At 40.8% G+C, this 25,741-nt stretch overlaps 1 protein-coding gene across 3 annotated transcripts in view; it reads left to right on the top strand.

Annotated features, from left to right (window-relative positions):
* The window catches only part of cdc25b (cell division cycle 25B), a 36,224-nt gene extending 24,625 nt beyond the window's left edge, over positions 1 to 11,599 (top strand). For all 3 annotated transcript variants that reach the window (XM_073042137.1, XM_073042136.1, XM_073042138.1), the window contains 5 exons: positions 4,144 to 4,206; positions 4,562 to 4,660; positions 5,850 to 5,980; positions 8,627 to 8,744; positions 9,566 to 11,599. In XM_073042137.1, coding sequence (XP_072898238.1) covers positions 4,144 to 4,206; positions 4,562 to 4,660; positions 5,850 to 5,980; positions 8,627 to 8,744; positions 9,566 to 9,706 — 552 coding nt within the window. In that variant the 3' untranslated portion in view covers positions 9,707 to 11,599. The remainder of the gene's footprint in view (positions 1 to 4,143; positions 4,207 to 4,561; positions 4,661 to 5,849; positions 5,981 to 8,626; positions 8,745 to 9,565) is intronic.
* The last annotated feature ends 14,142 nt before the right edge of the window (positions 11,600 to 25,741 follow it).

Genomic DNA, 25,741 nt, shown 5'->3' with positions numbered 1-25,741 from the left:
CTTTTCTAGTCCAAACATAGTGTATTCACGTTCATTATTCAGAGTACGTGGGGTAAATTAATGAACTACCAGTAGTCTCAGAACTAGTTGTGTGGAGGGGGAACTCAAGTTAACACTGTTCCACTGCTATCCAGTTAAAAAGATAGAACTTAAATTAGATGGGCTTCACTTTTTACCTGTACATCAAAACGTACAGAGCAGTGTGTCATTTACAACAGTGACCTATTGCAGTCTGAGAACGTGCTTGGGGGCAGTCCAATTGTCACCATCCTTCTGGCACCAACAGCATGCCCGCAGCTTATCAACCCTTGCTAACTTGTGCGTGTGGGAGGAAACCAGGGCACCTGGAGGAAACGCTCAGTCTCTGGGGGGGGGGACGTACCAACTCCTTGTAGACAGCAGTGGGAATTGAACCCTGATTGCTGACGTTGTGAAGCATTATGCCAGTTGCTACGCTACCAGTCACCTGACAGTGCCAAGTGAGATTGCCGAGACCTTGATCCAGCTGATGTAATTATTCTGTCTTTGTGTTAAGCCAGTAATATCTACAAAGAGCAGATGTGGAAGTTGATAATATCATTTATTGCCCTCAGTTGTCTTGAACTGGTGCATATTTAGATCAGCCTTATTGATATGTCTGTCACTAGCCTGACTAGGTGAGTTTGGCAGGTTTTCTTCCTGAAATAAAATAACTTAATCAACCAGTTTTAACGTGAATGTTGTGATTATTTTTAAAGTCAATTAATTGTATTACTGGCTGAAATTCTAGAGTGGCAGCTGGAATTTGAACTTTCTCTTTCTCTGAATTTGAACCAATACTCAATTTCCCTTTATCTTAATGCTAGGCTCTGTCTCAGCACACAAATGCTCTTCAGTAGAACATTAAGAGCTTTAGAAAATGAGCAGGTCATTTGGTTCTTCCTCTTGAGGTCAAAGTTGATCTTCTGCCACAACCTCAGTTATATTCTGATGAAATTTTCAGAAATCCATTGAACGTTACCATTTCTCCTGGTCTTATTCCAAATGTTGTATCCCATATTCAGAGATTGATCTCTCAATCAAAATTAGCCTAGGAGACCGTCCTCCCTGCAACCAGACCTGTTAAACCTGATGACTGCAAGTTTCAAAGATAGCTCATTCTAAACTATTGAGAATAGTCCCATTTTACTGGACTGCTGCTCTGTTCCATCTATGGATCAGCCAGAATCTTCATAGTGTTCTGGTTATGACTCCTTGAGTGAGCAAGCTCAGTCCAGATGTGGTCTTAACACAGCACCATACAACTGCAGTAAGACATCTCTACTCCTGTACTCGAGCTGTTGTAATAATGGCCTACATTTGCTTTCCCAATTTGTTACTCCTGCATGGGAGGACACTTGGGTCTTTGGAAAGTTGTCACCTATTACCTGACGTCTATCTTTATTTAAAACAATCTGAATTTGTTTTGTTCAAAGTGGTTGACTTGCATGCAAGTCAGTCATGTGCATAATGTGATTAGTTCCCTTTTTTAGTTGTGGTTCACATGTCATCCTGTTAAATTGAACAAGCCTGTTTTTGTGATTAGACTGTGAATGTCAGCGAGCTTGTATGACAGCATTTGGCATTTCAGAATACCATAAATGGTTTGTCTATATGCAAGTTTCAAACCACCAGATTTAGTATTGCAACACATTTTTCCTTTAGGCCTGCTGAGTATTAATGCCAAAACCAAACTGTTGATGGTAGCAGCATATCCTGTATACTAACTGATGTGACAAGAATTTGAACAAGTTTTAAATCATTTCTTTGGGCTTTAATGTTGCTGAGTATGTGCTTTGAGTATATGTCCATATGATCACCTAAAGGAATTTAGCAAAATGCACGTTTGGAATTACAGTATGAGAACTTCAACTGATAGTTTTTTCAAAGTTCAAAGTAAACTTATTAAGTATATATGACAACATGTACAATCCTGGGATTCATTTTCTTGCAGGCATACTCAAAAATCCATAATAGAACAATAACCGTAATAAAATCAATGAAAGGCCACATCACTTGGGTGTTCAATCAGTGTGCAAAAGACAACAAACAGCAAGTATAAAAAAGAAATAATAAATAAGTAAGCAATAAATATTGAACTTGAGATGAAGAGTCCTTGAAAGTCAGTCGTTTGCTTTTAGGAACAGCTCTGTTGGGGATGTGACGTTAACCCCTCTAGATCAAGAGCCTGGTGATTGAGGGGTAACAACAGCTCCTGAATCTGTGGTCTTATGGTTCCTGTATCACCTTCCTGATGGTACCAGTGAGAAGAGAGCATGACTGGGGGAGTGCGGGCCAGACATGATGATGGATGCTCTTGATGGTAGGGAGAGCTTTACCTGTGATGGACCAGGCCATATCTACTACTCTTTGTAGGATTTTCCATTCTTGTAAAGTAAAATCAGGGCGACAACAGGGCTTTACTTCTAGATGAGCTCGATGCCTCTGTTTTGCTTTGCTGTCAAAGCATGGAGGAACCATCACGCATCCCACAACCCCTGATGATTCGGTGATTTAAGTCCGAGGTCAGTGTGCGAGCAGCCTTCAGGAGGGTGCGCCCACATGAAGCGTTTGGCCTGGATGGGGGTACCTGGCCAGGTAATAAAGACCTGTGCTGGAGTGTTCACTAAGATCACTAACTCTTGCTTTGGTAGTCTGAGGTACCCACCAACTTTACATTGCTTCACTTATACTGGTGCCCAAGAAGAATGTGGTAACCTGCCTTAATAACTATCGCTCATTAACACCTTCATCCTCTATGAAGTGCTTTGAGAGGGTGGTGATGAAACATTTCAACTTCTGCCTGAAAAGTGACTTGGATCTGCTGCAATTTATCTACTGGAGCAGCAGGTCCACAGTAGATGCCATCTCATTGGCTCTTTACTCAATGCTGGAACATCTGGACAAAGGATGGTCTTTATTGACCACAGCTCAGCATTCAATACTATCATCCCCTCAAAAGTAATCAATAAGCTTCAAGACCTTGTCCTCAACACCTTGTGCAATTCAACCGCAGATTTCCTCACTTGAAGACCCCACTCAGTCAGATTGGCAACGTTGCCACAATCTCCATCAGCACAGGTGCACCACAAGGCTGTATGTTTAGCCCTCTGCTCTACTTACTTTGCACTTGACTGTGGCCAAGCACAGTTCCACTGCCATATTCAAGTTTGCTGCTGAGAACCGATCAAATGTCATGACGAATCGGGGGAGAATGAAAATCTGGCTGAGTGGTACCGCAAGATCCTTATTGAGTTCAGTAAGATCAAGGAGCTGATTGGCTTTAGAAGGAGGAAGCTAGAGGTCCATGAGCCAGTCCTTGTCAAAGGTAGAGAGGGTCAGTAACTTTAAATTCCTTGGTATAATTTTGAGGACCTATCTGGGCCCAGCACAAGTGTAAGAAGAAAGCACGCCAGCGCTGCAGCTTGGGGTCTGTGAAGATTCGGTATGACAGCTAAAACTTTGACGAACTTCTGTAGTTGTATGGTGGAGAGTGTGTTGACTGGCTTATCACAGCCCAGTGATTGGTTATGTTAGCTGCAGTGATCTAACTTTTAATTTTGGCTTTGTTGTTTAGGCTTCTGTCTAGAGCTGCCAGTTGATCTGATTTCTAAAGCCCGTCCAGTTGCTTGTGTTCAGTTTTTGTGAGATTATGTAAATTTGGCCACCCGAGTTTCCAGTAACCACATTAAAGGATCATTGGTTATTACTTTGCCTTTGATGGAAACTATTAAGCTGCAAATCTCTATTTTTCAGTCCTAGGTACCACAGCACGCAGATATCTAAAGTCTCTTGTCACCCTGATTTGAAAATGTATTGCTGGTTTTCGGACCCTTGTTACTCAACTGTACTGGGAGCTTTATCACCTGAACTGAAGAGGCAGCTCCTTGAGTTCATTTCAGGACGGACAAGGATCTTGCCTATGATGTCCATCCTTTGAATTTGCAAAATACTATTTGTAATGAACACATTGTGGAATATGGATGTTATGTTAACTGTTTGGATTGGCATGTTTATTTTAAGTAGAAAGTTGTTGATAATCCTTTGGCATACCCACAATGGCTGCAAATATATTTTGCACAGATCTGTTACATGTATCTCAATGCGTGTCTGTTCTCTTTACAGCCGTATATATTGCCCACAGTAGAAGGAAGGCACCAAGAGTTGCAATATATAACACCAGAAATGGTAAGTTGAGATTGCCTTTTGACTTGTTCTATAAGGTAAAGGAAGTTTCCATGTTAATAACAACCTTTGTGCATGTCTTGCTGAGATTAAGCAGTTTCATTTTTGAGTTTATAGAAGTGAGATGTACAACATTTTTTCCCCCTCTGGGATCCTTGTTAAATTATTGCATTATTTATTCATTGCACTTCTTGGGGCTTACAATTTCCAGGTCTTCCAATCTCCCCTGAAAGTTTTTTCCCCACTGGATCTCCTGGAACACAGTCAATCACAGATGTGCCTGTGCCTTGTTATGGTGCTGAGATGTTTTGGAGGTGGCTGAAAATTTGAGTTTAACTATTTTCTTGCTGCATTTCAGGTGATTCAGTTGGTAACTGGAAAGTTTGATGGACTTGTTGAGCGGTTCTTGCTCTGTGACTGCCGGTACCCATACGAATATGAAGGGGGACACATTAAGGTAGGTTCAGCAAGCATGCACCAAAAGACACAGGAGCAGAATTAGGCAATTTCATCTGCTTTGCTGACCTCTTCTCAACCTCATTCACCTGCTTTTGCCCTGTAACCTTTGGTGCCCTTATTAATCAATAACCTATCCTCCATTTTAAATATACTCAATGACTTGGCCTCCATAGCCATCTGCGAGAATGAATTCCTCAGATTCATCACCCTTTGCTTAAAGAAATTCCATCTCGTTCGTTTTTAAGGGATGTCCTTTATTCTGAGGCTGTGCTGTCCGGTTCTTCACTCTCCCACTAGGAAGCATCCTTCATATCCACTCTATTGAGGCCTTTCAATCATTCATAGGTTTTAATCAGATCCCTGCTTTTCTAAACTTCAGCAAATAAAGGCCCAGAGACATAAGTGCACCTTGTACATTAATCCTTTAATTCCTAGGAACATTTTCAGGGAACTCTTCTGGGCCCTCCAACATTTAACTTTGTTTGAATTAGCAAGATTTCAGGACTGCACTGATTTCTTCCTGAGGGGTTAACTGCTTGCCCTTGCATTGTATGTTGCTACACCAGGCTGCAAGCTGATTCAGTTGGAATTCTGATCCTCTTTCCCTCTGAAACAAAGACTTATTCATCACAATAGAAATCGGAGCAGGAGTCTCCTTTGGCCTGTGCAGGAGATAAACGATTTAAACTTTGCAGATGGAACAATTGTATTTCTGCCCTGATGTGTTTGCTTGTCGGGAGCTTTGGCTGATCCTGCTTGGGTAGAAATTGAGTAACCATGACTTTGTAAAGGATCAGCATCAGCAGATAGGGGGGAAAAATTAGTCAATGTTTCGGGCAGAAACTGAGACGGCACAGCCGTTCAGTTCCCATTGCTGCCTATAAGGAGCTTGTACATTTCACCCCGTAACACGGTAACAGTAGGCTTCCTCCGGGTGCTCTGGTTTCTTAGCACATTCAGATAACCGACTGGTTGGTAGGTTAATTGGTCACACGGGTGTAATTGGCTGGTGCCAGTTCCTTGGTCTTAGGGGGCCAGTTACTGTGCTGTATCTTTGAATATATATGCTCCTGACTTGCTGAACTCCTCCAACCTTTTGTGTGCTGAGCAATGAATATGATGTGTATTAAATCACCTGTGTCCCTGGGGCAGTTGAAATTTTAAATGTTTTATTTCTTGACATTAAGGGTGCCCTTAATTTGCACATGGAGGATGAGGTGGAGGACCTGTTGAAGAAACCCATTGTCCCTGTTGATAAGGCGAAGCGAGTGATTATTATTTTCCACTGCGAGTTCTCATCTGAGCGAGGTCCCAGAATGTAAGTGACAAACTCATCGTGGCAAAGTGGCTTCTAATGTTGCATTAAATGTGAATGTAAAAAGGAGGTAACAAAATCGGCTATTTTATACAAATGCTGGTGTGTTAATGGTTATGAACGTCACTATTTTCTGATGGATTTTTGCAGTTTTTCAATGTCAGTACGAAGTAAATGTTTGCACGCTTAAACTAGCTGGAGATGAACTGAGGTTGGCTGACCTACCTTGTGGTATTTGCGAATGTATGCTTGTGGGTTCTGTTAAAGTGCTATTTTGGCAGCTTGTAGAGTGATTGGGTGTTGCCTTTGAAAGGATGAAGGTGCACTTCACATTTACAGAGTTCTGGGTTTCTGTGTGGTGAGTTAATCGGCAGAAAGATCCATGACATAGCACATTGACCTTTTTATTCTGGTTTCCAAGAAGAAACCAGAATTCAAACATGAGGATGCAACTGCAGTAACTACCTTGCTAATGTAAAAATACACGGGTGAATGATAGCAGAAAATTCACACTATATGAGACAATGATTAAGTAAGTCTATCAAAAATATGCAGTGAACTAAACTTGGCAACTCATTACAAAAGTTGAGAGAAAGCTGACATATTGGGTGGCATAACATGAAAACTGTTGATGATTTATTGCCTTTGCAAATTGCCAGACTTGGGTAAAAGGAAAAATGCATCCTCAGCTGACAAAAACAAGGAAGTTATGGACATTGACTGTTTTCATCCTTGGATCCATTTGTGTCAGAACTGAACATGTTATTATATCAGCAAAGGGACAGATAATGTACGCTGCTAAAGTTTGTTTACTGGCATTGATTTTAAGGGATCTTGTTTTCAAGATGCATAAATGGCTACAATCGGAAGGCATTTAAGTGGTGGCTGACAGACTGGATTTTAAAACAGGCTGTCTTCACTGATTCTGATATTTGGTTGAGGGTGGCTGGACAAAGCTTTTCATTTTTTTTTATATAAACAACTCATCTGCTACAGAGAGTAGCAGATGGATTTGTTACTAGATCCTGTGGCCAGTGCTACATGTTCATAGGTATAGAAACTGCATGGGGTGTAGTGAGGATGAAATCTTTAAACTGAATGTAGTTCCTGCCCAACCGACCATATTACAAATGCAACCCCAGGAGTGAGGAACATAATCAATATAAAAGCTGGAAACAGCCAATTGGCCCTGTGCCTGCTATGCAATTCAATAAGATTATGGCTGATCTTTGACCCTCCTGCATTACCATCATATCCCTTAATTTCCTTGAATATACTTGAAAGCCACAGTTTCTTGGAACTTTAGGTGCACTTGCATTTAGGTGGTTTGGGGGTGAGAAGCAAGGGAGTGTACAATAAGTGGAATAGTTGTGTGAAGGAACAGGCAATGCCTCAAGAAAACATCCATCACCCAGGACATTCTCACCTCATATTACCATCAGAGGTAATATAGGAGCCTGACAACACAACATTTCAGGAACATCTCTCCACCCCCATCAGATTTCTGAATAGACACTGAACCAACCCATGCTCACTGCCTCACTATTTTTGCACTTGCTTGTAGTAATTTTTTTATTAAAAAAAAAATTGCACTCTACTGTCACAAGAAGTTTCTTGTCAGTGAAATTAAACTTGATTCTGATTTGGAGTTTTGAGGTGATTTCCACTGAATAAGCACACAGTTCTGGTTATCTCATTAAATATGTGACTATATTGAAGAGGTTATGGGGAGATTTACAAGTGACTAGGAGATTGTGCAGATGGAAAAGCCAGGGATTACTTTCTCTGGGATAGTGGTTTGATCCTGCATTCTTGTCAATGGTTTTTACTACCTGAAATGACACTTTTTGTCCCGGTGGGAGGCAGAATCACCCCTTGAATTGGTCATTTATTCCATAATGCTTGTAATTGTGCACTAGTGGGTATTTTTCCAGTGCGTATTAGTCTTGTTGATCATGTTAAATAGCACAGACCAGAGTTCACTGTGCTTATTTGAGCTGTGGACCAGTGTTGTACTCATTCTAATATGGGGCAAGGGCATTCACTGAGGTTAATTGGAACAGAAACATGACCCACCTACCTAGTGTTCAAGGGCAAATGAAAGTTGTGTTGTGAAGATGATGTGAACCTTTGTGGTCAGAATGTAGGCTTTAATAATGCTCTTGGTACTGAGGAAAACTGGCCAAGATTTGCTTTTTGTTACCTCCAGATGTGGCTGATTTAAAGATATTAATTTTATTTGTCACATGTACATTGAAACATGTCTATCAGTGACCAATGCAGTCTGGTGATTGTGTTGGGAGCAAGTATCGCCATGCTCTCAGTTGCCAGCATGGCATGACCACAATTTACTGAGACATCCAGTTGTTCATGAAGCAATTGAAAATGTGTGCTGGATTGGGGTGTCGAATTGTTATTTTACTTTAGCTTCCCTGTGCTTGTACTTCTGAGCAAAGCATCAGGAACCAACAAACTCCAGGTGTCCATGTGATCATTCCTACAGCATGTGTACAAAGAGGAAAATACCTTGGCCAAGATTGTAGTCTCAAAGCTGTCCTGTTGCCAATTAAGTATTATCAGTGCAGTTTCCTCGACTGAGGGAATGAGGAAACAATTGGGGATCTGCCTTTAACCAAGCCTGTTTTTCAGGTGTCGATTTCTGCGGGAGAAGGACCGTGAGGTGAATGGTACAGACTACCCAAAACTGCACTACCCAGAGCTCTACGTTCTGAAAGGGGGCTACCGGGAATTCTTCCCAAAGTTTAAAGTAAGTATCAGCACTCTCATTGCCAGTAATAACTGATCATTCAGGACTGAACTCTGTAGACCATTTTTTTTTCAAATATGGAGTTGAAGCCTAGAGCATTTGATATCATTGGGCTTGCATTATAGAAAATTCCCCCCCACAAAACTCGCACCAAATCAATGGGATGGAAAATCTTGTGCTCAGTGTGAATTTTTTCCTGATCAGCCATACTACAGTAAAGCCAATATTAAAAAAATTAGATTAGCTTTATTTGTCACATGTATTCGGCACCATAATAGAGTAGCGGCTAGCACAGCACTTGCTGCTCGGGCCTTTTCGGAGTTCCATTCTGGCGGTATCTGTAAGGAGTTTGTATGTTCTCCCCATGGGCACTGTGGGTTTCCTCACAGTACTCCAGTTTTCTTGCACAGTCTAAAGATGGGTTAGGTGATTGTAAATTACCCTGTTATTGGGGTAGGTTAAATAGGTGGGTTGCTGGGCAGTGCAGCTTGATGGGCCAGAAGGGCCTGTTCTGTATCTTTAAATAATATATTGAAACATATACAGTGTGCGTTGTTTGCATCAAACCAAATAGCAAGGTCTGTGTGCCAGCCATGCTTCCAGCATCAACACTGTAAGCCCACAACCTGAATCTTGGAAATGTGGGAAGAATCCCATGCAGTTGTGAGGATTTGTATAATTTTGCCCAAACATTTTCCTCTTGTTATTAAACTAGACTGATCAGCGGTTCCCTTATTTCTCTTCCCATGTGGTTAAATACAAAAATGAAGTTGATTCTGAACTTAACTGTCTTCACATCTGTAAATTTAACTTTATTTTAGGTGTACTGCGAGCCTCAGGGGTATCGCCCAATGAATCATGAAGACTTCAAAGATGACCTTCGGAAATTCCGCTTAAAGAGCAGGACCTGGGCAGGTGAACGAAGCAAGAGGGACATGTATAGCCGTCTTAAGAAGCTGTGAAGTGTCTTATGATTCTTCACATTGAACTTTTTGGACTATTTCCTAATACATACGTTATGCCTGACCTTTGGTCAGCACCAGATACTTCTGTTGGGATGCGGCGCCAAGTTTCAACGGTGTTCAACAGTGAACATTCTGCACACTGAATTAGTGACGTGGGCAAGGACCACATGATTTCAAACGAGTCCTGGGCTTGGTGTGAAATTGATTATCTCAACAACCATGTTGGCATAAAACACATGTTAACTATAATTGTGTAAGCTTATCTGAAGGCATCATGATGGGGTTCTAGTTGGCTGTTTCAGTCAACTTGCACTGGTGATGTGCATTTAGTTCTGTCACCATCCATTTACTTAATGCTGGAGGCTTGTGGGGTATTACCTGAATAATTATTTTAAAAAAATGAAAGATGGTCTGTGGCAACCAGTGTGATCTTTGATCATGTAAAACTGCCTAGTGAAGCCTCTGCAACAAATATTGGACCTGTAAACTTAAAAAAAAAAACAAGTAAATATTTTAAGATACCTCATTTGCAATTGTATATTCTTTCAGAATAAGGAATGACAACTTTTTTCCTTGTGAATAGGTTGAAGTAATCAGACTCCTGATTTTTATTTTGCAAGTTTCTAGTCTTAAATTTGTGTCTGGCACGCAAGGTTTAACATTTTCTTATCTGCCAAATATATTTAAGTTGCTCTTTAATTGTCATGCATTTTAACAGCACTTAAAATTGTACCTCATCCTGACATATTAATCTATCAGACATGTGATCAGAAATCTTCATTAAGTGCCAAAAACCCAGTAGAACCATTTCTAAAGCGTCTTACTTTGTGCCTGACAACTCTTTGAAATTTTACTTTTAGTTCAATCAGGTTTATTGTGAAGTTTTACACGCCCAGTTCCTGGCTTTGTACTGGGTGTACAGCAAGTTTTTAAATCAACCTTGCTGTTTCAATATCAGGATAAACCATGGATTCATTATGGGATTTTACTATTCTTGGACGATTGAAAATTATACTTCCTAAATTTCCATTTGCATACCTTTTGATATTATAAATTTGCTTTCGTATTCCAAGATGAAGAAAAATCAGTGATACTAGAAAACTGACTCGACAGTAAGGAAACCTTGATTTGTTATCTTTTCTATGCAGGATGAGTGACTGTTTCCAGAGCTTTTCCAGTTATGGCTCTGTGACCACAGAATTCTTCATTAATACAAGTTCTTTTTTAAAAAAAAACAAAGTTTTTACACACCGAATGACAAAGAACCACCTGACTGCTGCACCCTTTATAAATGAACCTGTCTCGTTCCTGTGAAATTCTGGAAAACAGAGTTCATTGAAACTTGTGCTGCTAATGGGCCTGTATTTCAAAAAATGGGAGTGCTTGTTCCCTTACACTGGCCTGAATTTTAATCACCAGTAACTGTTTGAAGTAACTTCAGTCCGAGTGGTTGGGTTAATTGTTGACCTTCCACTGCTGTTTGCAGCACTCCTGATTTAACTCTATGGGACACCTTGCATTCAGACACTTTAAGCACATCAGTTCATCTATGGGCTGACTTATTCTGCCTATAATGTGCAGTAAGTCCAGCATTGGATTCCAGACCCATGCCTTTAAGAGCAACAGTTGTATACTACCATGTAAAGTTGTAGATTCTTTTACACTGCCTAAATGACCTTTGTTCAGTGATCTGACAGCCTGTGGTAACACTTCTGTACACTGGTTATTACTGCCTTGAAAGTTAACAATGCAAACAGTGTGGTACAAGGGATGGGAATTGGTGTGATTTTACGTGTGGCTGTAATAAGTGGTTTAAATGTATATTGTGTTAAGATGTACCTATTTCAGCCAAGCTGTCTGAGTGCAGAGAAATAAATGGCTCCAGATAAATGTGTTTCTTGCCCATCAATGACTTGACGGTGGTATTTTGTACAAATGTTGATCTTGATTTGAACACGAAATTCTGTACCTGCTGGAAATCCAGAGTAGCCCAAAGAAAATGTTGAAGGAACTTAGCAGGTCAGGCAAAGGAAAGGAGTCAATGCTTTGGGCTGAGAGATGTCTGAAGGTCTTAGCAGGTCAGACAGCATCTATGGAGAGGAATAAACGGTTGATATTTCAGGCTGAATTTCTCCCAGCATTTTGCAAGTAACTCTTAGCTTTTGGGATTTGTGCTACAATTTTCCATTTTAAGCAACTGCAAGCATCCTGTTCAGATTGAAACTTGTTGCCTGTCACTGGCATTTAAGGCAGCAATGAAAGCCCTCTATCTGGCCACTCAATTGTAGAAGCATTCTTCATTGCTGTTTCCATAAGTTTCAGCCCTGAGCTGAACCTGGAGAACTGATGGGCCACTTAGTCTGGCCTCTACCCTTTGACCTGTTTGACAAGGGTGCTTTTCCAAGAGCCAAACAATCCAGATAACATAGCTCTCCGGGTCATACAGGCACGCAAGTGTCCAAAGCACAACAAGGTTGGAGGGTATAGATTGAAGCTGAGATGTTACTTATTTCCACCCTTTACGTGCTCCCAAAAAACATGAGAAGGAAGTTAAGAGACTGGAAACTTCTGCATGTTTAACTTTCCTCCCTCTGCTGGCTGCACCCTTCAGGACCTGCTGAGAATATAGTGCAAAACAGACCCGCTGAGCAACCCACTGATTTAACCCTAGTCTAATCACAAGATAATTTACAATGACCAATTAACCTAATTTGTGCATATTTGGACTGGGAGTAACATGAGCTTGTCAAAAGCCATGTACAAACAGGAAGAACATGTCATATTTGAGGAAGTCAGAAATCAACTCTGAACTCAATGCCCTAAGTTCTAATATTTTCTCGTACTTCCCCCAACTACCACAAAGGCTCTTAAGGACAATTCAATGTATGTGTTTGGGGGTCAACAAAATTCCTATAGGCCCTGTGATTTGCAACATTTATAGAAGTTCTTTGCTTGTTTATCTGAATGTCTGTTCAAGACATTGTTTTGCAATGTCCCACTCACTTAGTGATTCTAATTGCCTCACAATGATCCATCTTTCTTTATGGCCAACAATGAATTTCTGAATTCCATTCATTTGGAAAATGGATCTTGCAAGCATTGTTAATATAAAAAAAACACCTTTGTCCAACCTGATCTCTGCTTAAGTTTAGAAGGACAGTTTGATGTGAGGTCCTATGGCAGGGCTTCCCAACCTTTTTAAGTTGTGGACCCCAGATAGGGACCCTGATAGGGTCTTAACAGATGCAAGCCCATGCTGCCTAATCACACCCATGTGACAATTAAATTGGTAATCTGTGTGTCTTTGAAACATGGGAGGAAACCAATAGTCACGAGGAGAACATACAAACTCCTTACAGCAGTGGTTATTGAATCAAGGCCACTGACACTAGTCAAATTATGCTAACTGTGATGCTACTGTGCCCCTGGAAAGAAAGGACTGGCAACTCTTATGGGAATTATCTAGCAATGATGCAAGGAAAAAGGCATTATAATAATAATAGAATCCATGTACCATTGTATTATGAATAATGTCCTTGAAGGGTCCTCAAATGAGGCTAACATAGGTGGAGATGAGAGGGATTGATCACTTTGAGGTGCTTGCAGTAGGCCTAATAATGTGAGACAGAGGCAGACATGCAGGCAAATTACAGAAGGGCAGGAGTAGTGGGGTTACTGTTAAGTGATTTCACTTTCTCCAATGTTAAGTTAGATGAATTGTAAGTGTAAATGGCTGTAAGATGGAAGGTAGAATTTTTGAAGTGCTTCCAGGACATCTTTTTGGGCCAGTGTTAAACAGGTCATGGTATCGGACCTAACCTGTAGCTGGACAAGTGGTTGGAGTGTCAGCAGGAGTGTTTTGGAATTGGTAATCAGAACTGTTAGTTTGAAGACCGTTATGGATAAGGTTGGAGGAATGACCATTTTTGGTCCAGGAGGGGAACCAGAGTGTAGGAACAGATGTATGGGAGAAGGAAGAAAAAGACAAAGTTCTTTGTACTGTTAGAGATAAACAGAGGAAGAGGTGGAGAATTTCTTAAATGCATTTATTTTAATGCTAGGAGCATTGCAAGAAAGGTGGATGAGCTTAGGGCATAGATTGATACCTGAAAATATGTTGTAGCTATTAGTGAAACATAGTTGCAGGAGGGGTGGGATTGGCAACTAAATATTCCCGGATTTCATTGCTTCAGGTGTCATAGAATCGGAGGGACAAGAGAGGGAGGTGTTGTGTTACTTGTCAGAAAATATTACAGTGGTGCTCTGGCAGGATAGATTAGAGGGCTTGTCTAGGGAGGCTATTTGGGTAGAATTGAGGAATCGGAAAGGTGTAGTAACACTTATAGGGATGTATTATTGACCACCTAATGGGAAGCAAGAATTGGAAGAGCAAATTTACAAGGAGATAGCAGATATTTGAAGTAAGCACAGGGTTGTGATTGTAGGAGATTTTAATTTTCCACAAAGACTGGGAAGCCCATACTGTAAAAGGAATGGATGGTTTGGAGTTTGTAAAATGTGTGCAGGGTAGTTTTTTTTTTGCAGCAATACGTAGAGGAACCAACTAGAGAAGGGGCAGTGTTGGATCTTCTGTTAGGAAATGAAATAGATCAGATGACAGAGGTATGTGTTGGGGAGCACTTCAGGTCCAGTGATCACAATTCCATTAGTTTCAATATAATTATGGAGAAGGTTAGGACTGGACCCAGGGTTGAGATTTTTGATTGGAGAAAGGCTAACTTTGAGGAGATGCGAAAGGATTTAGAAGGAGTGGATTGGGACAATTTGTTTCATAGGAAGGAAATAATAGAGAAATGGTGGTCATTTAAAGGTGAAATTTTGAGGGTACAGAATCTTTATGTTCCTGTTAGGTTGAAAGGAAAGGATAAAAGTTTGAGAGAGCCATGGTTTTCAAGGGATATTGGAAACTTGGTTAGGAAAAGAGAGATATCTACAATAAATATAGGCAGCACAGAGTAAATGAGGTGTTCGAGGAATATAAAGAATAAGAAGAATCTTAAAGAAATTAGAAAAGCTAAAAGAAGATACGAGGTTGCTTTGACAAGTAAGGTGAAAATAAATCCAAAGGGTTTCTACAGTTATATTAATAGCAAAAGGATAGTGAGGGATAAAATTGGTCCCTTAGAGAATCAGAGTGGACAGCTGTGTGTGGAGCCGAAAGATGGGGGAGATTTTGAACAATTTCTTTTCTTTGGTATTCACTAAGGAGAAGGATATTGAATTGTGTAAGGTAAGGGAAACAAGTAGGGAAGTTATGGAAACTATGATGATTAAAGAGGAGGAAGTACTGGTGCTTTTAAGGAATATAAAAGTGGATAAATCTTCGGGTCCTGACAGGATATTCCGTAGGACCTTGAGGGAGGTTAGTGTAGAAATAGCAGGGGCTTTGACAGAAATACTTCAAATGTCATTAGAAACGGGGATGGTGCCAGAGGAATTATAGGCCTGTCAGTTTGACGTCAGTTGTGGGTAAATTAATGGAAAGTATTCTTAGAGATGGTATATATAAATATCTGGAAAGACAGGGTCTGATTAGGAACAGTCAACATAGATTTGTGCGTGGAAGGTCGTGTTTGACAAATCTTATTGAATTTTTTTTGAAGAGGTTACGAGGAAAGTTGATGAGGGTAAAGCAGTGGATGTTGTCTATATGGACTTCAGTAAGGCCTTTGACAAAGGTTCTGCACGGAAGGTTGGTTAGGAAGATTCAATCGTTAGGTATTAATATTGAAGTAGTAAAATGGATTCAACAGTGGCTGGATGGGAGATGCCAGAGAGTAGTGGTGGATAACTGTTTGTCAGGTTGGAGTCCGGTGACTAGTGGTGTGCCTCAGGGATCTGTACTGGGTCCAATGTTGTTTGTCATATACATTAATGATCTGGATGATGGGGTGGTAAATTAGATTAGTAAGTATGCAGATGATACTAAGGTAGGTGGCATTGTGGATAATGAAGTAAGTTTTCAAAGTTTGCAGAGAGATTTAGGCCAGTTAGAAGAGTGGGCTGAGCAATGGCAGATGGAGTTTAATGCTGATAAGTGTGAGGTGCTACATTTTGGTAGGAATAATCCAAATAGGACATGCATTGTAAATGGTAGGGCATTGAAGAATGCAGTAGAACAGAGTGATCTAGGAATAATGGTGCATAGTTCCCTGAAGGTGGAATCTCATGTGGATAGGGTGGTGAAGAAAGCTTTTGGTATGCTGGCCTTTATAAATCAGAGCATTGAGTATAGGAGTTTGGATGTAATGTTAAAATTGTACAAGGCATTGGTAAGGCTGAATTTGGAGTATTATGTACAGTTCTGGTCACCGAATTATAGGAAAGATATCAACAAAATAGAGAATACAGAGAAGATTTACTAGAATGCTACCTGGGTTTCAGCACCTAAGTTACAGGGAAAGGCTGAACAAGTTAGGTCTTTATTCTTTGGCGTGTAGAAGGTTCAGGGGGGACTTGATAGAGGTATGTAAAATTATGAGGGGGATAGATAGAGTTGATGTGGATAGGCTTTTTCCATTGAGAGTAGGGGAGATTCAAACAAGAGGACATCAGTTGAGAGTTAGGGGGCAAAAGTTAAAGGATAACACGAGGGGGAATTTCTTTACTCAGAGTGGTAGCTGTGTGGAATGAGCTTCCAGTCGAAGTGGTAGAGGCAGGTTCGGTATTGTCATTTAAAGTAAAATTGGATAGGTATATGGACAGGAAAAGAATCGAGGTTTATGGGCTGAGTGTGGGTCAGTGGGACTAGGTGAGAGTAAGCATTCGGCACAGATTAGAAGGGCCGAGATGGCCTGTTTCTGTGCTGTAATTGTTATATGGTTAAACTGTTGAGCGGTCTGGGAGCAGCTTCTTGCATATCTGACAAGAAGGTTAAAGATTGTTTAGGACCAACGTTTACGAATGGGTGAGAGTTAAAGGAGTCTAGTCCAAGGACCCCTGAGTGTAAAGAGAATACATCCAAAATACAAGCAAATGGCAGGTAAACAGAACTGAAATTGGAAAGGCCCAAGGTGTACAGAAAATCTAGGTGGAGGAATACTTAAATTAGAAAGGCATAGCTGGTTCATAAAATACAACTGGTGGACAAGCTTAATAAATTTCGTGTATATTAAGGGCCAGGGAAAGAGTGGAGCCATTAAGGACCAAAGGGTTTCCCAATTTCAGTTCCCATTACCCACCATTTGCTCACATTCTTTGCTTTATCCAACCTTTAATGTCCCTTTACACCAGGGGTTCCCAACTGCTTTGATGCCATTCACCCCTACCATTAACTGATGGGTCCATGGACCCCCAGGTTGGAAACATAAGAACAGAAGAAATAGGAATAGGAGTAGACCATCCGGCCCATTGAGCCTGCCCACCCATTCAATAAGATCTGGCTGATCTGTCTGTAAACTCAGCTCCATCTACTGGCCTTTTCCCCATAACCCTTATTCCTTTACTATGTAAAAAAAAATCTATCCATCGGTATCTTAAATGTATTTAGTGAAGAAGCCTCAACTGCTTCACTGGGCAGAGAATTCCACTGATTCACCACTCTCTGGGGAAAAACAGTTTCTCCTCATCTCTGTCTTAAAGCTTCTCCCCTGAATCTTGAGGCAATGTCTCCTAGTTCTAGTCTCAACTACCAATGGAAACAACTTTCCCACTCCTATCTTATCTATCCCTTTCAAAATTTTGTATGTTTCTATAAGATACCCTCTCATTCTTCTGAATTCCAGAGAGTATAGTCCCAGGTGACTCAATCTCTCCTCATAGGTTAACCCCTTCATCTCTGGAATCAAACTGGTGAACCTCCTCTGCACTGTCTCCAAAGCCAGTATATCCTTCCTCAAGTATGGAGACCAGAACTTCACACAGTACTCCAACTGCGGGCTCAGCAGTACCCTGTATAGTTGCAGCATGACCTCCCTGCTCTTGAATTCAATCCCTCTAGCAATGAAGGCCAACATTCCATTTGCCGCCTTAATAACCTGTTGCACCTGCAAGCCAACTTTTTGCGATTCATGAACAAGCACTCCCAAGTCCCTCTGCACAACAGCATGCTGCAATCTTTCACCATTTAAATAATAATCTGCTCTTCTATTATTCTTTCCAAAGTGGATGATCTTGCATTTACCAACGTTGTATTCCATCTGCCAGACCTTGGCCCACTCACTTAACCTACCTATATCCCTCTGCAGACTCTCCACATCCTCTGTACAATTTACTTTTCCACTTAGTTTAGTGTCATCAGCAAGTTTTGCTACGCTACACTCAGTCCCCTCTTCCAAATCATTAATGTAAATGGTAAACAGCTGCGGGCCTAGCACTGACCCCTGCGGCACCCCACTCACCACTGTCAACTGGAGAAACACCGATTTATACCAACTCTCTGCCTTCTATTGGTTAACCAATCCATTATTCATGTCAATACACTTCCTCCGACTCCATGCATCCAAATCTTATTTATCTTGTGCGGCACCTTATTGAACGCCTTCTGGAAATCCAAGTATATGACATCTACCTGTTCCCCTCTATCCACTGTACTCATTATGTCCTTAAAGAACTCCAGTAAGTTTGTCAAACAGGACCTGGCCTTTCTGAATCCATGCTGCATCTGTCTAATGGAACAACTCCTTTCTAAATGTTTCACTGTTTCTTCCTTAATGACAGCTTCAAGCATTTTCCTGACTACAGGTGTTAAGCTAACTGGTCTATTATTGCCCGTTTTTTGCCTACATCCTTTTTAAAAAAGTGGTGTGACATTTGCTGTCTTCCAATCTGCCAGGACCTGTCCAGAGTAGAGAATTTTGGTAAATGATTACCAATGCATCTACTATAACCTCTGCCAATTCCCTCAGCACTCTGGGATGCATCCCATTAGGACCAGGGAACTTACCTACCTTCAGGCCCTTTAGTTTGCTCACCACTATCTCTTTAGTGACAGTGATTTTATTGAGGTCCTCACCTCCCATTTTGTCCATAACATCATTCTTTGGCATATTAGATGAGTCCTCCATCATGAAGACCAACACAAAATAGTTGTTCAATGCCTCAGCCATATTCCTATCACCCAATATCAATTTCCCCTTCTCATCTTCCAAGGGACCTATGTTGACTTTAACCACCCTCTTCTGCTTTATATATTTAGAAAGACTTTTGCTATCTGTTTTTATATTTTGTGCTAATTTACTTTCATACTCTATCTTTCCTTATTTCTTGTTTAGTTGTTCTTTGTTGCTTTTTCTTTTCCAATATTTTTATTAGTTTCTACATAGAGGAAAACAGAGTACAAGAAAGTGTATATAAGAGGTCAGAAAAGATTTTTAAAAAACCCACCAGTTACATTATATCCATTCATAATAACAATTACATTACCCCGTATTCATATGTTATATTAGTTATAATAGTTATATTAAACTATACTCATTTATTACATAAATTGTTGTTTAAGCTGTTCATTAAGGAGAAAAGAAGGTAAATACCTTTAAAAAAATTAATAATAGCCAACATCTGAGTTTAAATAATGAATTGAAGGTTTTGAAAATAATTCAGAAAAGGTCCCCACAATGTTTGAAAGTCTTGACAAGATTCAGAAATTGAACAACGAATCTTCTCCAAATCTAAACATGACATAATGTCACATAACCATTGAGCATGAATAGGAGGAAGAACATCTCTCCAATTAAAGAAAAGCGTCCTCCTAGCTATAAGAGAGCTTAAGGCCAAAATATGTAGATCGGATGCCTTCAACTTAATATTTTGTCCTGCAACAATACCAAAATGTGCCGTCAGAGGGTTAGGCTTAAAATTTGTTGCTTTTTAAAGTTTTCCCAACCCTCCAGTCTCCCACTACTCTTTGCGATTTTGTACACATGAACATTTAATTTGATACCATCTTTTATTTCCTTAGTTATCCAAGGCTGGCTCTCCCCACCCTTACTTTTGTTGAGCACTGTGAAAAATCTCTCTATCTCTTCCTCAGTTGTCCTACCAAATAGCCTGGGCTACCAATCCACATTAGCCAACTCTTCCCTTATCCTGTTGTAGTCTCCCTTGTTCAAGCACAATACGCTAGTTTTAGATCTAACGATTTCATCCTCTATCTGTATGCAAAATTCAAACATACTATGATCACACTTTCCAAGAGGATCCCTGACTACAAAATCATTAATCTTACCTGTCTCATTGCACAAGACTAGATCTAAGATAGTATTTTCCCTTGTGGGTTCACTAACACGCTGCTCAAGAAACCCATCACGGATGCATTCTATGAAGTCCTCCACAAGACTTCCTTGACCAACCTGATTCACTCAATCTACAAACGTATGTGGAACCCTTACTTTACACCATGGATTCCTCAAACTTGCCTTCCTAAGCTTTCACCTATTTGCCAATGTTAGCCATAAACTCTCACCATTTCAAGAGCCATCACTTGTTGGATGATCTCACTTTAACGTCTCTTTATCTTGTTATGTTATTGATATTTATTGCTATTTACTTATTTTGCATTTGCACAGTTTGTTTTCTGCGCTCCAGTTGATCTTTCATTGATTCTGGAATAGTTAGTATTCTATAGATTTGCTGAGGATGCCTGCAAGAAAATGAATCTCACAGTTGTATATGGTGATATGTATGTATTTTGATAATAAAATTTACTCTGAACTTTGGTTTTGCAAGAACTTGTGTGGAACCAATAGAGATAATTGTGATCTTCAATAAATACTCTTCAGTATTCACAAGGAGAAGGACATTGGGTGGTATGGCAGTGTAGCAGTTAGCGTGATGTAATTACAGTGCCAGCTATCCGGATTCAATTCCGCCAATGCCTGTAAGGAGTCTATACATTCTCCGATGACCATGATTGTTTTTTCTGGTCCACATTCCAAAGGGCTAATAATTGGTCACGTGGAAGTAATTGGATGGACATAAATGCTTGTTAGGCCGCAGGGGCTTGCTACTGTGCTGTATCTTGAAATAGATTAATAAATAAAAATTACACTTGAAGATTTCAGGGTAAGTGAAAGTGAAATTCCAGAATTTGTTATTAAAAGGATTAGATATTGTAGTGGTCTTAGAGCAGATTAATCCTTGGAGCCTGGTAAGATGAATCCCAGGCAGTTTGAGACATAATGGAAGAAATTGCTGCAGTTCTGATAAAGATTCTTATATCTCCGTTGGCTCCCTGTGAGGTGCCAGATGACCGGAGGAGGGCAAATGCAGTACCTTTACTCAGGAAGGGCAATAGGGTTAAGTCAGATAATTAGAGACCAGGGACTCTCATATCAATGGTAGAGAAGTTATTGCAAAAGAAAAATGAGGGGTAGGATAAAATTCACATTTAGAAAGGCAAAATTTAATCATGGAATGAAAGTATGAGAAACTGGCCTAAAAGGTTAGAGCCTCTGGGATTCAAGAAAAATATAGTAAGTTAGATTCAGAGTTAACTTGATAATAGGCAGACAGTTTAATTTTGTGCTTGGAAGCCTGTGAATAGCATGTACTGATTTCAACAACTGGATTAAGGTGGACACAAATTTCCGGAAGTGTGTAATTGGCAAAATGACCAAGGCAAGGGTCAGCATTGGAGTGAGGAAAGCAAATTACAACAGAGTCCTCCAAACAGATCAAGCTCTTCTCCTAACCAGTACGTTGCTTTGTCAAAGGGCCTAAGTAGAAGATGTGATAGCACAAGGATGCACAAGGAGCAGGATTGTAGGTTGCCCTAGTTCTTCAAGTTTGCCCCACCATTCAGTATGATCATGGAAAACCTAAACCTAAAATTAAATTAAATTATCCAATTTTCAACTCTTCCTCCGTGCCAGATCACTGTAGCTCTTGATTCCCTGATTTATCAACTTTTATATTAATTATGTCTAAGAATTTTGCCCCACAACTCTCCAAGGGGAAGAATTCCAGAGTATCAGGGAATCTCTGAGAGAGATTGTGAGAATTCCCACTTGCCTCATTTTCAATGATTGTCCCCTTAACTTGAAACTATGCTGCTTGTTTGAGAATCTCCTACTTGTGAAATGATCTTAATATCTTACCCCACAACCTTATTAGAAACACAGAAACATAGAAAACCTACAGCACAATACAGGCCCTTCAGCCCAGAAAGTTGTGCTGAACATGTTCCTACCTTAGAAATTACTAGGCTTACCTATAGCCCTCTATTTTTCTAAGCTCCATGTACCTATCCAAAAGTCTCTTAGAAGACCTTATTGTATTGTTACCGGCAGCCCATTCCTCGCACTCACCACTCTGAGTAAAAAAGCTTCCCCCTGACATCTCCTCTGTACCTACTCCCCAGCTGCTTAAACCTGTGTCCTCTTGTGGCAACCATTTCAGCCCTGGGAAAAAGCCTCTGACTATCTACACGATCAATGCCTCTCATCATCTTATACAGCTCTATCAGGTCACCCCTCATCCTCCGCTGCTCCAAGGAGACAAGGCTGAGTTTACTCAACCTATTCTCATAAGACATGCTCCCCAATCCAGGCAACATCCTTGTAAGTCTCCTCTGCACCCTTTCTATGGCTTCCACATCCTTCCTGTAGTGAGGCAACCACAACTGAGCACAGTACTCCAAGTAGTGTCTGACCAGGGTCCTATATAGCTACAACATTACCTCTTGGCTCAATTCAATTCCATGATTAATGAAGGCCAATACACTGTACGCCTTCTTAACCACAGAATCAAACTGCGCAGCTGCTTTGAGCATCCTACAGACTTGGACCCCAAGATCCCTCTGATCCTCCACACCGCCAAGAGTGTTTACATTAATACTATATTTTGCCATCATACTTGACCTACCAAAATGAATCTATCTGCCACTTCTCAGCACAGTTTTGCATCCTATCATCGTCCCGCTGTATTCTGACCTTTTGCCCCTTCCTTTGCAGTCCTGATGATGTACCCCACCCATTTCTCCATGGATGCTGTCTGACCTGCAGAGTTTCTTTAGTATTTTGTGTGTGTTGCTTTGGATTTCCAGCATCTACTGAATCTCTTGTGTTCTCAGTATCTCTGTTTTATGCTTCATTAGGATCCTATAAGTTCCAATAAGACCAATTATTTTCCTAAATTCCAAAAACTACAGACCCAACCTGTTAAGCCTCTCTTTGTAGAAGGAAATTCTCATCCCAGGAATTAGCTTGTTGAATCTCTTTTGGACTAACTTTATGCTGCAATATCCTTTTTCTGGTAAGGAGACAAAAACTGGTTCCTTAAAGTTATTATAGCCAGGGGTGGTAATAGGGACAAGCTCTCACCACCTATCAAATGTTCTCAATGGTGTGCACCTCAAATAGCCTCTGACAACCAAGTCCATCTCCTGGGCTTCACATGTGACTTAGTTACTAAACCTGGCAGAACCATTTTTACTGTCAGGAAAATGGACATAGGTGGGTTACCAGCCCCTTAAAACCTGTCACTTCAGGCAGACGGGGCTCATCAGCTCTGGTTGGCAGCTCATCCAGGAGAAGGAAAACTCTGATCTCAAACCTCTGCTGCCTGGCCACTCACAGGGGAGGCATCGGGAGTAAACCTCGAGGGGGAAAATCTGAAGCTGAAGTCCCTAAGGCAGTTCTACATTGAGTTCAATGCTGACTGGCAACTCCTGTGACATTTCTGGTAGCAAACTTTATCGGTCTATGCCGTTCCTTTGGATTCATCAGATGTGTGGAGAGTGGGAGCTTGCTACGTGGTCAAAGTTGATTGCTCATTACCACCCCCAGCTAGAACAACCTTAAGGAACCAGTTCTCGTCTTCTTACTGGAGAAATTATAGAGCAACACAGAGTTTGTCCGAAAGAGATTCAGCAAGCTAATTCCTGGGTTGAAACGTCTGGTCTAGACAGAGGGGTTTAACCAGTTGGGACTGTAGTTTTTGGAATTTAGAAAAATAAACGGCAATCTTATTGGAATTTATCGGATGCTAGGAGGCATAAAATAGAGGAGATATTGGGAACACAAGAGATTCTGCAAATGCTGGAAATCCAGATCAACACACACAAAGTGCTGGAGGAACTCATCAGGTCAGGCAGCATCCGAGGAGATATGGAAAATGCAGGTTTCCATTATCGTACTGGGCAGATTTGCTTACCTAGACATCTTGGATGCAACGTCCGTGGTCAACTCAGGTACAAACTGTGAGAGAGAATTCCAGATATGCCCTTACATCCAACTTTCCCGTTGCAACAGAACTTCCCTTTGTCAAAGTCCAAACCCTTTGCAACAAGAACTCTGATCAGCTCCCTCGATCTGGGCATTTGGAGGCACAAGGGACTTCGGATGCTGGAATTGGTAGCAACAGACAAGAAGCTAGAGGAACACGATGAGTCATAGGGCATCTGTAGAAGGAGACTGCCAGTTGGCGTTTTGGTTCGAGTTTCTTCATCTGAGTATTTGTATCTGTTGGCCCATGTTTCTGTCCGTATGAGAGTCTGTAAGGATGTTTGCATCATCAGTGTCACTTACTGCACCACAGACTGCCTTCTGCTCCAGTTTGACACCTCCATAAGACCTGCCCTGAAGAATTGCCTTCAGAAAGGGGGCAGTGCACATGCTCCTGTCTACATCATGTTGATCTGAATTGCTGGTTGTGAATAGCGTTCTCTGGTCCAACCATGTTGATGCCACAACAAAGAAAACCTCCAACACCTCTACTTCCTCAAGAGACTAAAAATGTTGACACGTACCGCTTGCCTCTTGCTATTTTTTTTACTGATGCACCGTAGAAAGCTTTTTTCTAGATATATCATAGTTTGGTATGTCAGCTGCTCTGTACATGACTGCAAAAGACAGCAGAGAGTTATGGACAGAGCTCAGCACAGCACAGGGAACAGCCTTCCCTCTATAGACTGTCTATATTTCTTGCTCCCCCAGTAAAGCACCCAGCATAATCAAGAACCATTCTCTCTTCTCCCCTCTCCCACTGGGCAGAAAATACAGAAGCTTGAAAGCAAGTACTACCAGGCTCAAGAATGAAACCAGGATCAGAATCAGGTTTACATCACTGACATATGTCCTGAAAATTGTTGTTTCGTGATGCAATACATAAAACAACTACAAGATTAAATAATAAATATATACAAACTTAATTTTTATAAATTTCAGTGGGATAGAAGAGAGCTATTTCCCCACTCCGCACTGTATGATAAGATGGATTTTTGGCCTTACAATCTACCTTACAAGATCTACAGATCTTGTACCTTATCATTTATCTGAAGTGCACTCTGTCATTAGCTTTTACATTTGATTCTGCTTGGTTACTGTTTTATCCTAAAGTACTGTGTAATGATTTGGTCTGTATGAACAGTACACAAGGCAAGCTTTTCACTGTATCTTCATACATATGATGATAATAACCTGGTACCATTACCAAGAAGGAAATGGAGTGGACACTTTTGGGAAGTTGCAAAACAATTCAATTCTGTCTGATGAAGGCAGCCAGGGCAGAAATCTGTCCAGCATCACCTGTCCAACCGATCCACCCTTACAGTATGACAGCAGAAGCAAGTCATCCTTAGCACATAAGTAAAGAAAAAGAAAGTGAAGAGTAACACACAAAATGCTGGAGGAACCCGGTAGTTCAGTCTGGTTTCCTGATGAAGAATCTCAGCCTGAAATGACCACTATTATTTCCCTCCATGCATGGTGCCTGTGTGTGTTCCTTGGATTACCAGCAGCTGCAGATTTTCTCTTGTTTGTGATTACATTTCCTGAGAGTCTGGTGTCAAGATAAGAACAGATTTCCCTCTGAGAAATGCTAGTTTAAAATTTCAAACTTTCTTAACTGAAAAAAAATCAAAACAGACAACAACAAAAAAACTTTTGATATTAAATCTGTAAAGCAGCACCCCCAAAACTACCTAACTATAGGTATATGTTATACGCTCAAGTGACTGAAATGGGGATCGAACCCTCAACTCGAAGGTGGGTGGTGATGACGCTCCGACGTCTGGAGGTGCCGCATCCGCGCAGCACCCTGGGTAATGTAGTCCTTAATGCAAGACATCTGCAG

Source organism: Hemitrygon akajei, chromosome 4 (assembly GCF_048418815.1).
Source record: "Hemitrygon akajei chromosome 4, sHemAka1.3, whole genome shotgun sequence".
In the NCBI taxonomy this organism is placed as follows: Eukaryota; Metazoa; Chordata; class Chondrichthyes; order Myliobatiformes; family Dasyatidae; genus Hemitrygon; species Hemitrygon akajei.
Note: the sequence above shows the minus strand (reverse complement) of the source record. Positions and strands in the feature narration are given on the sequence as shown.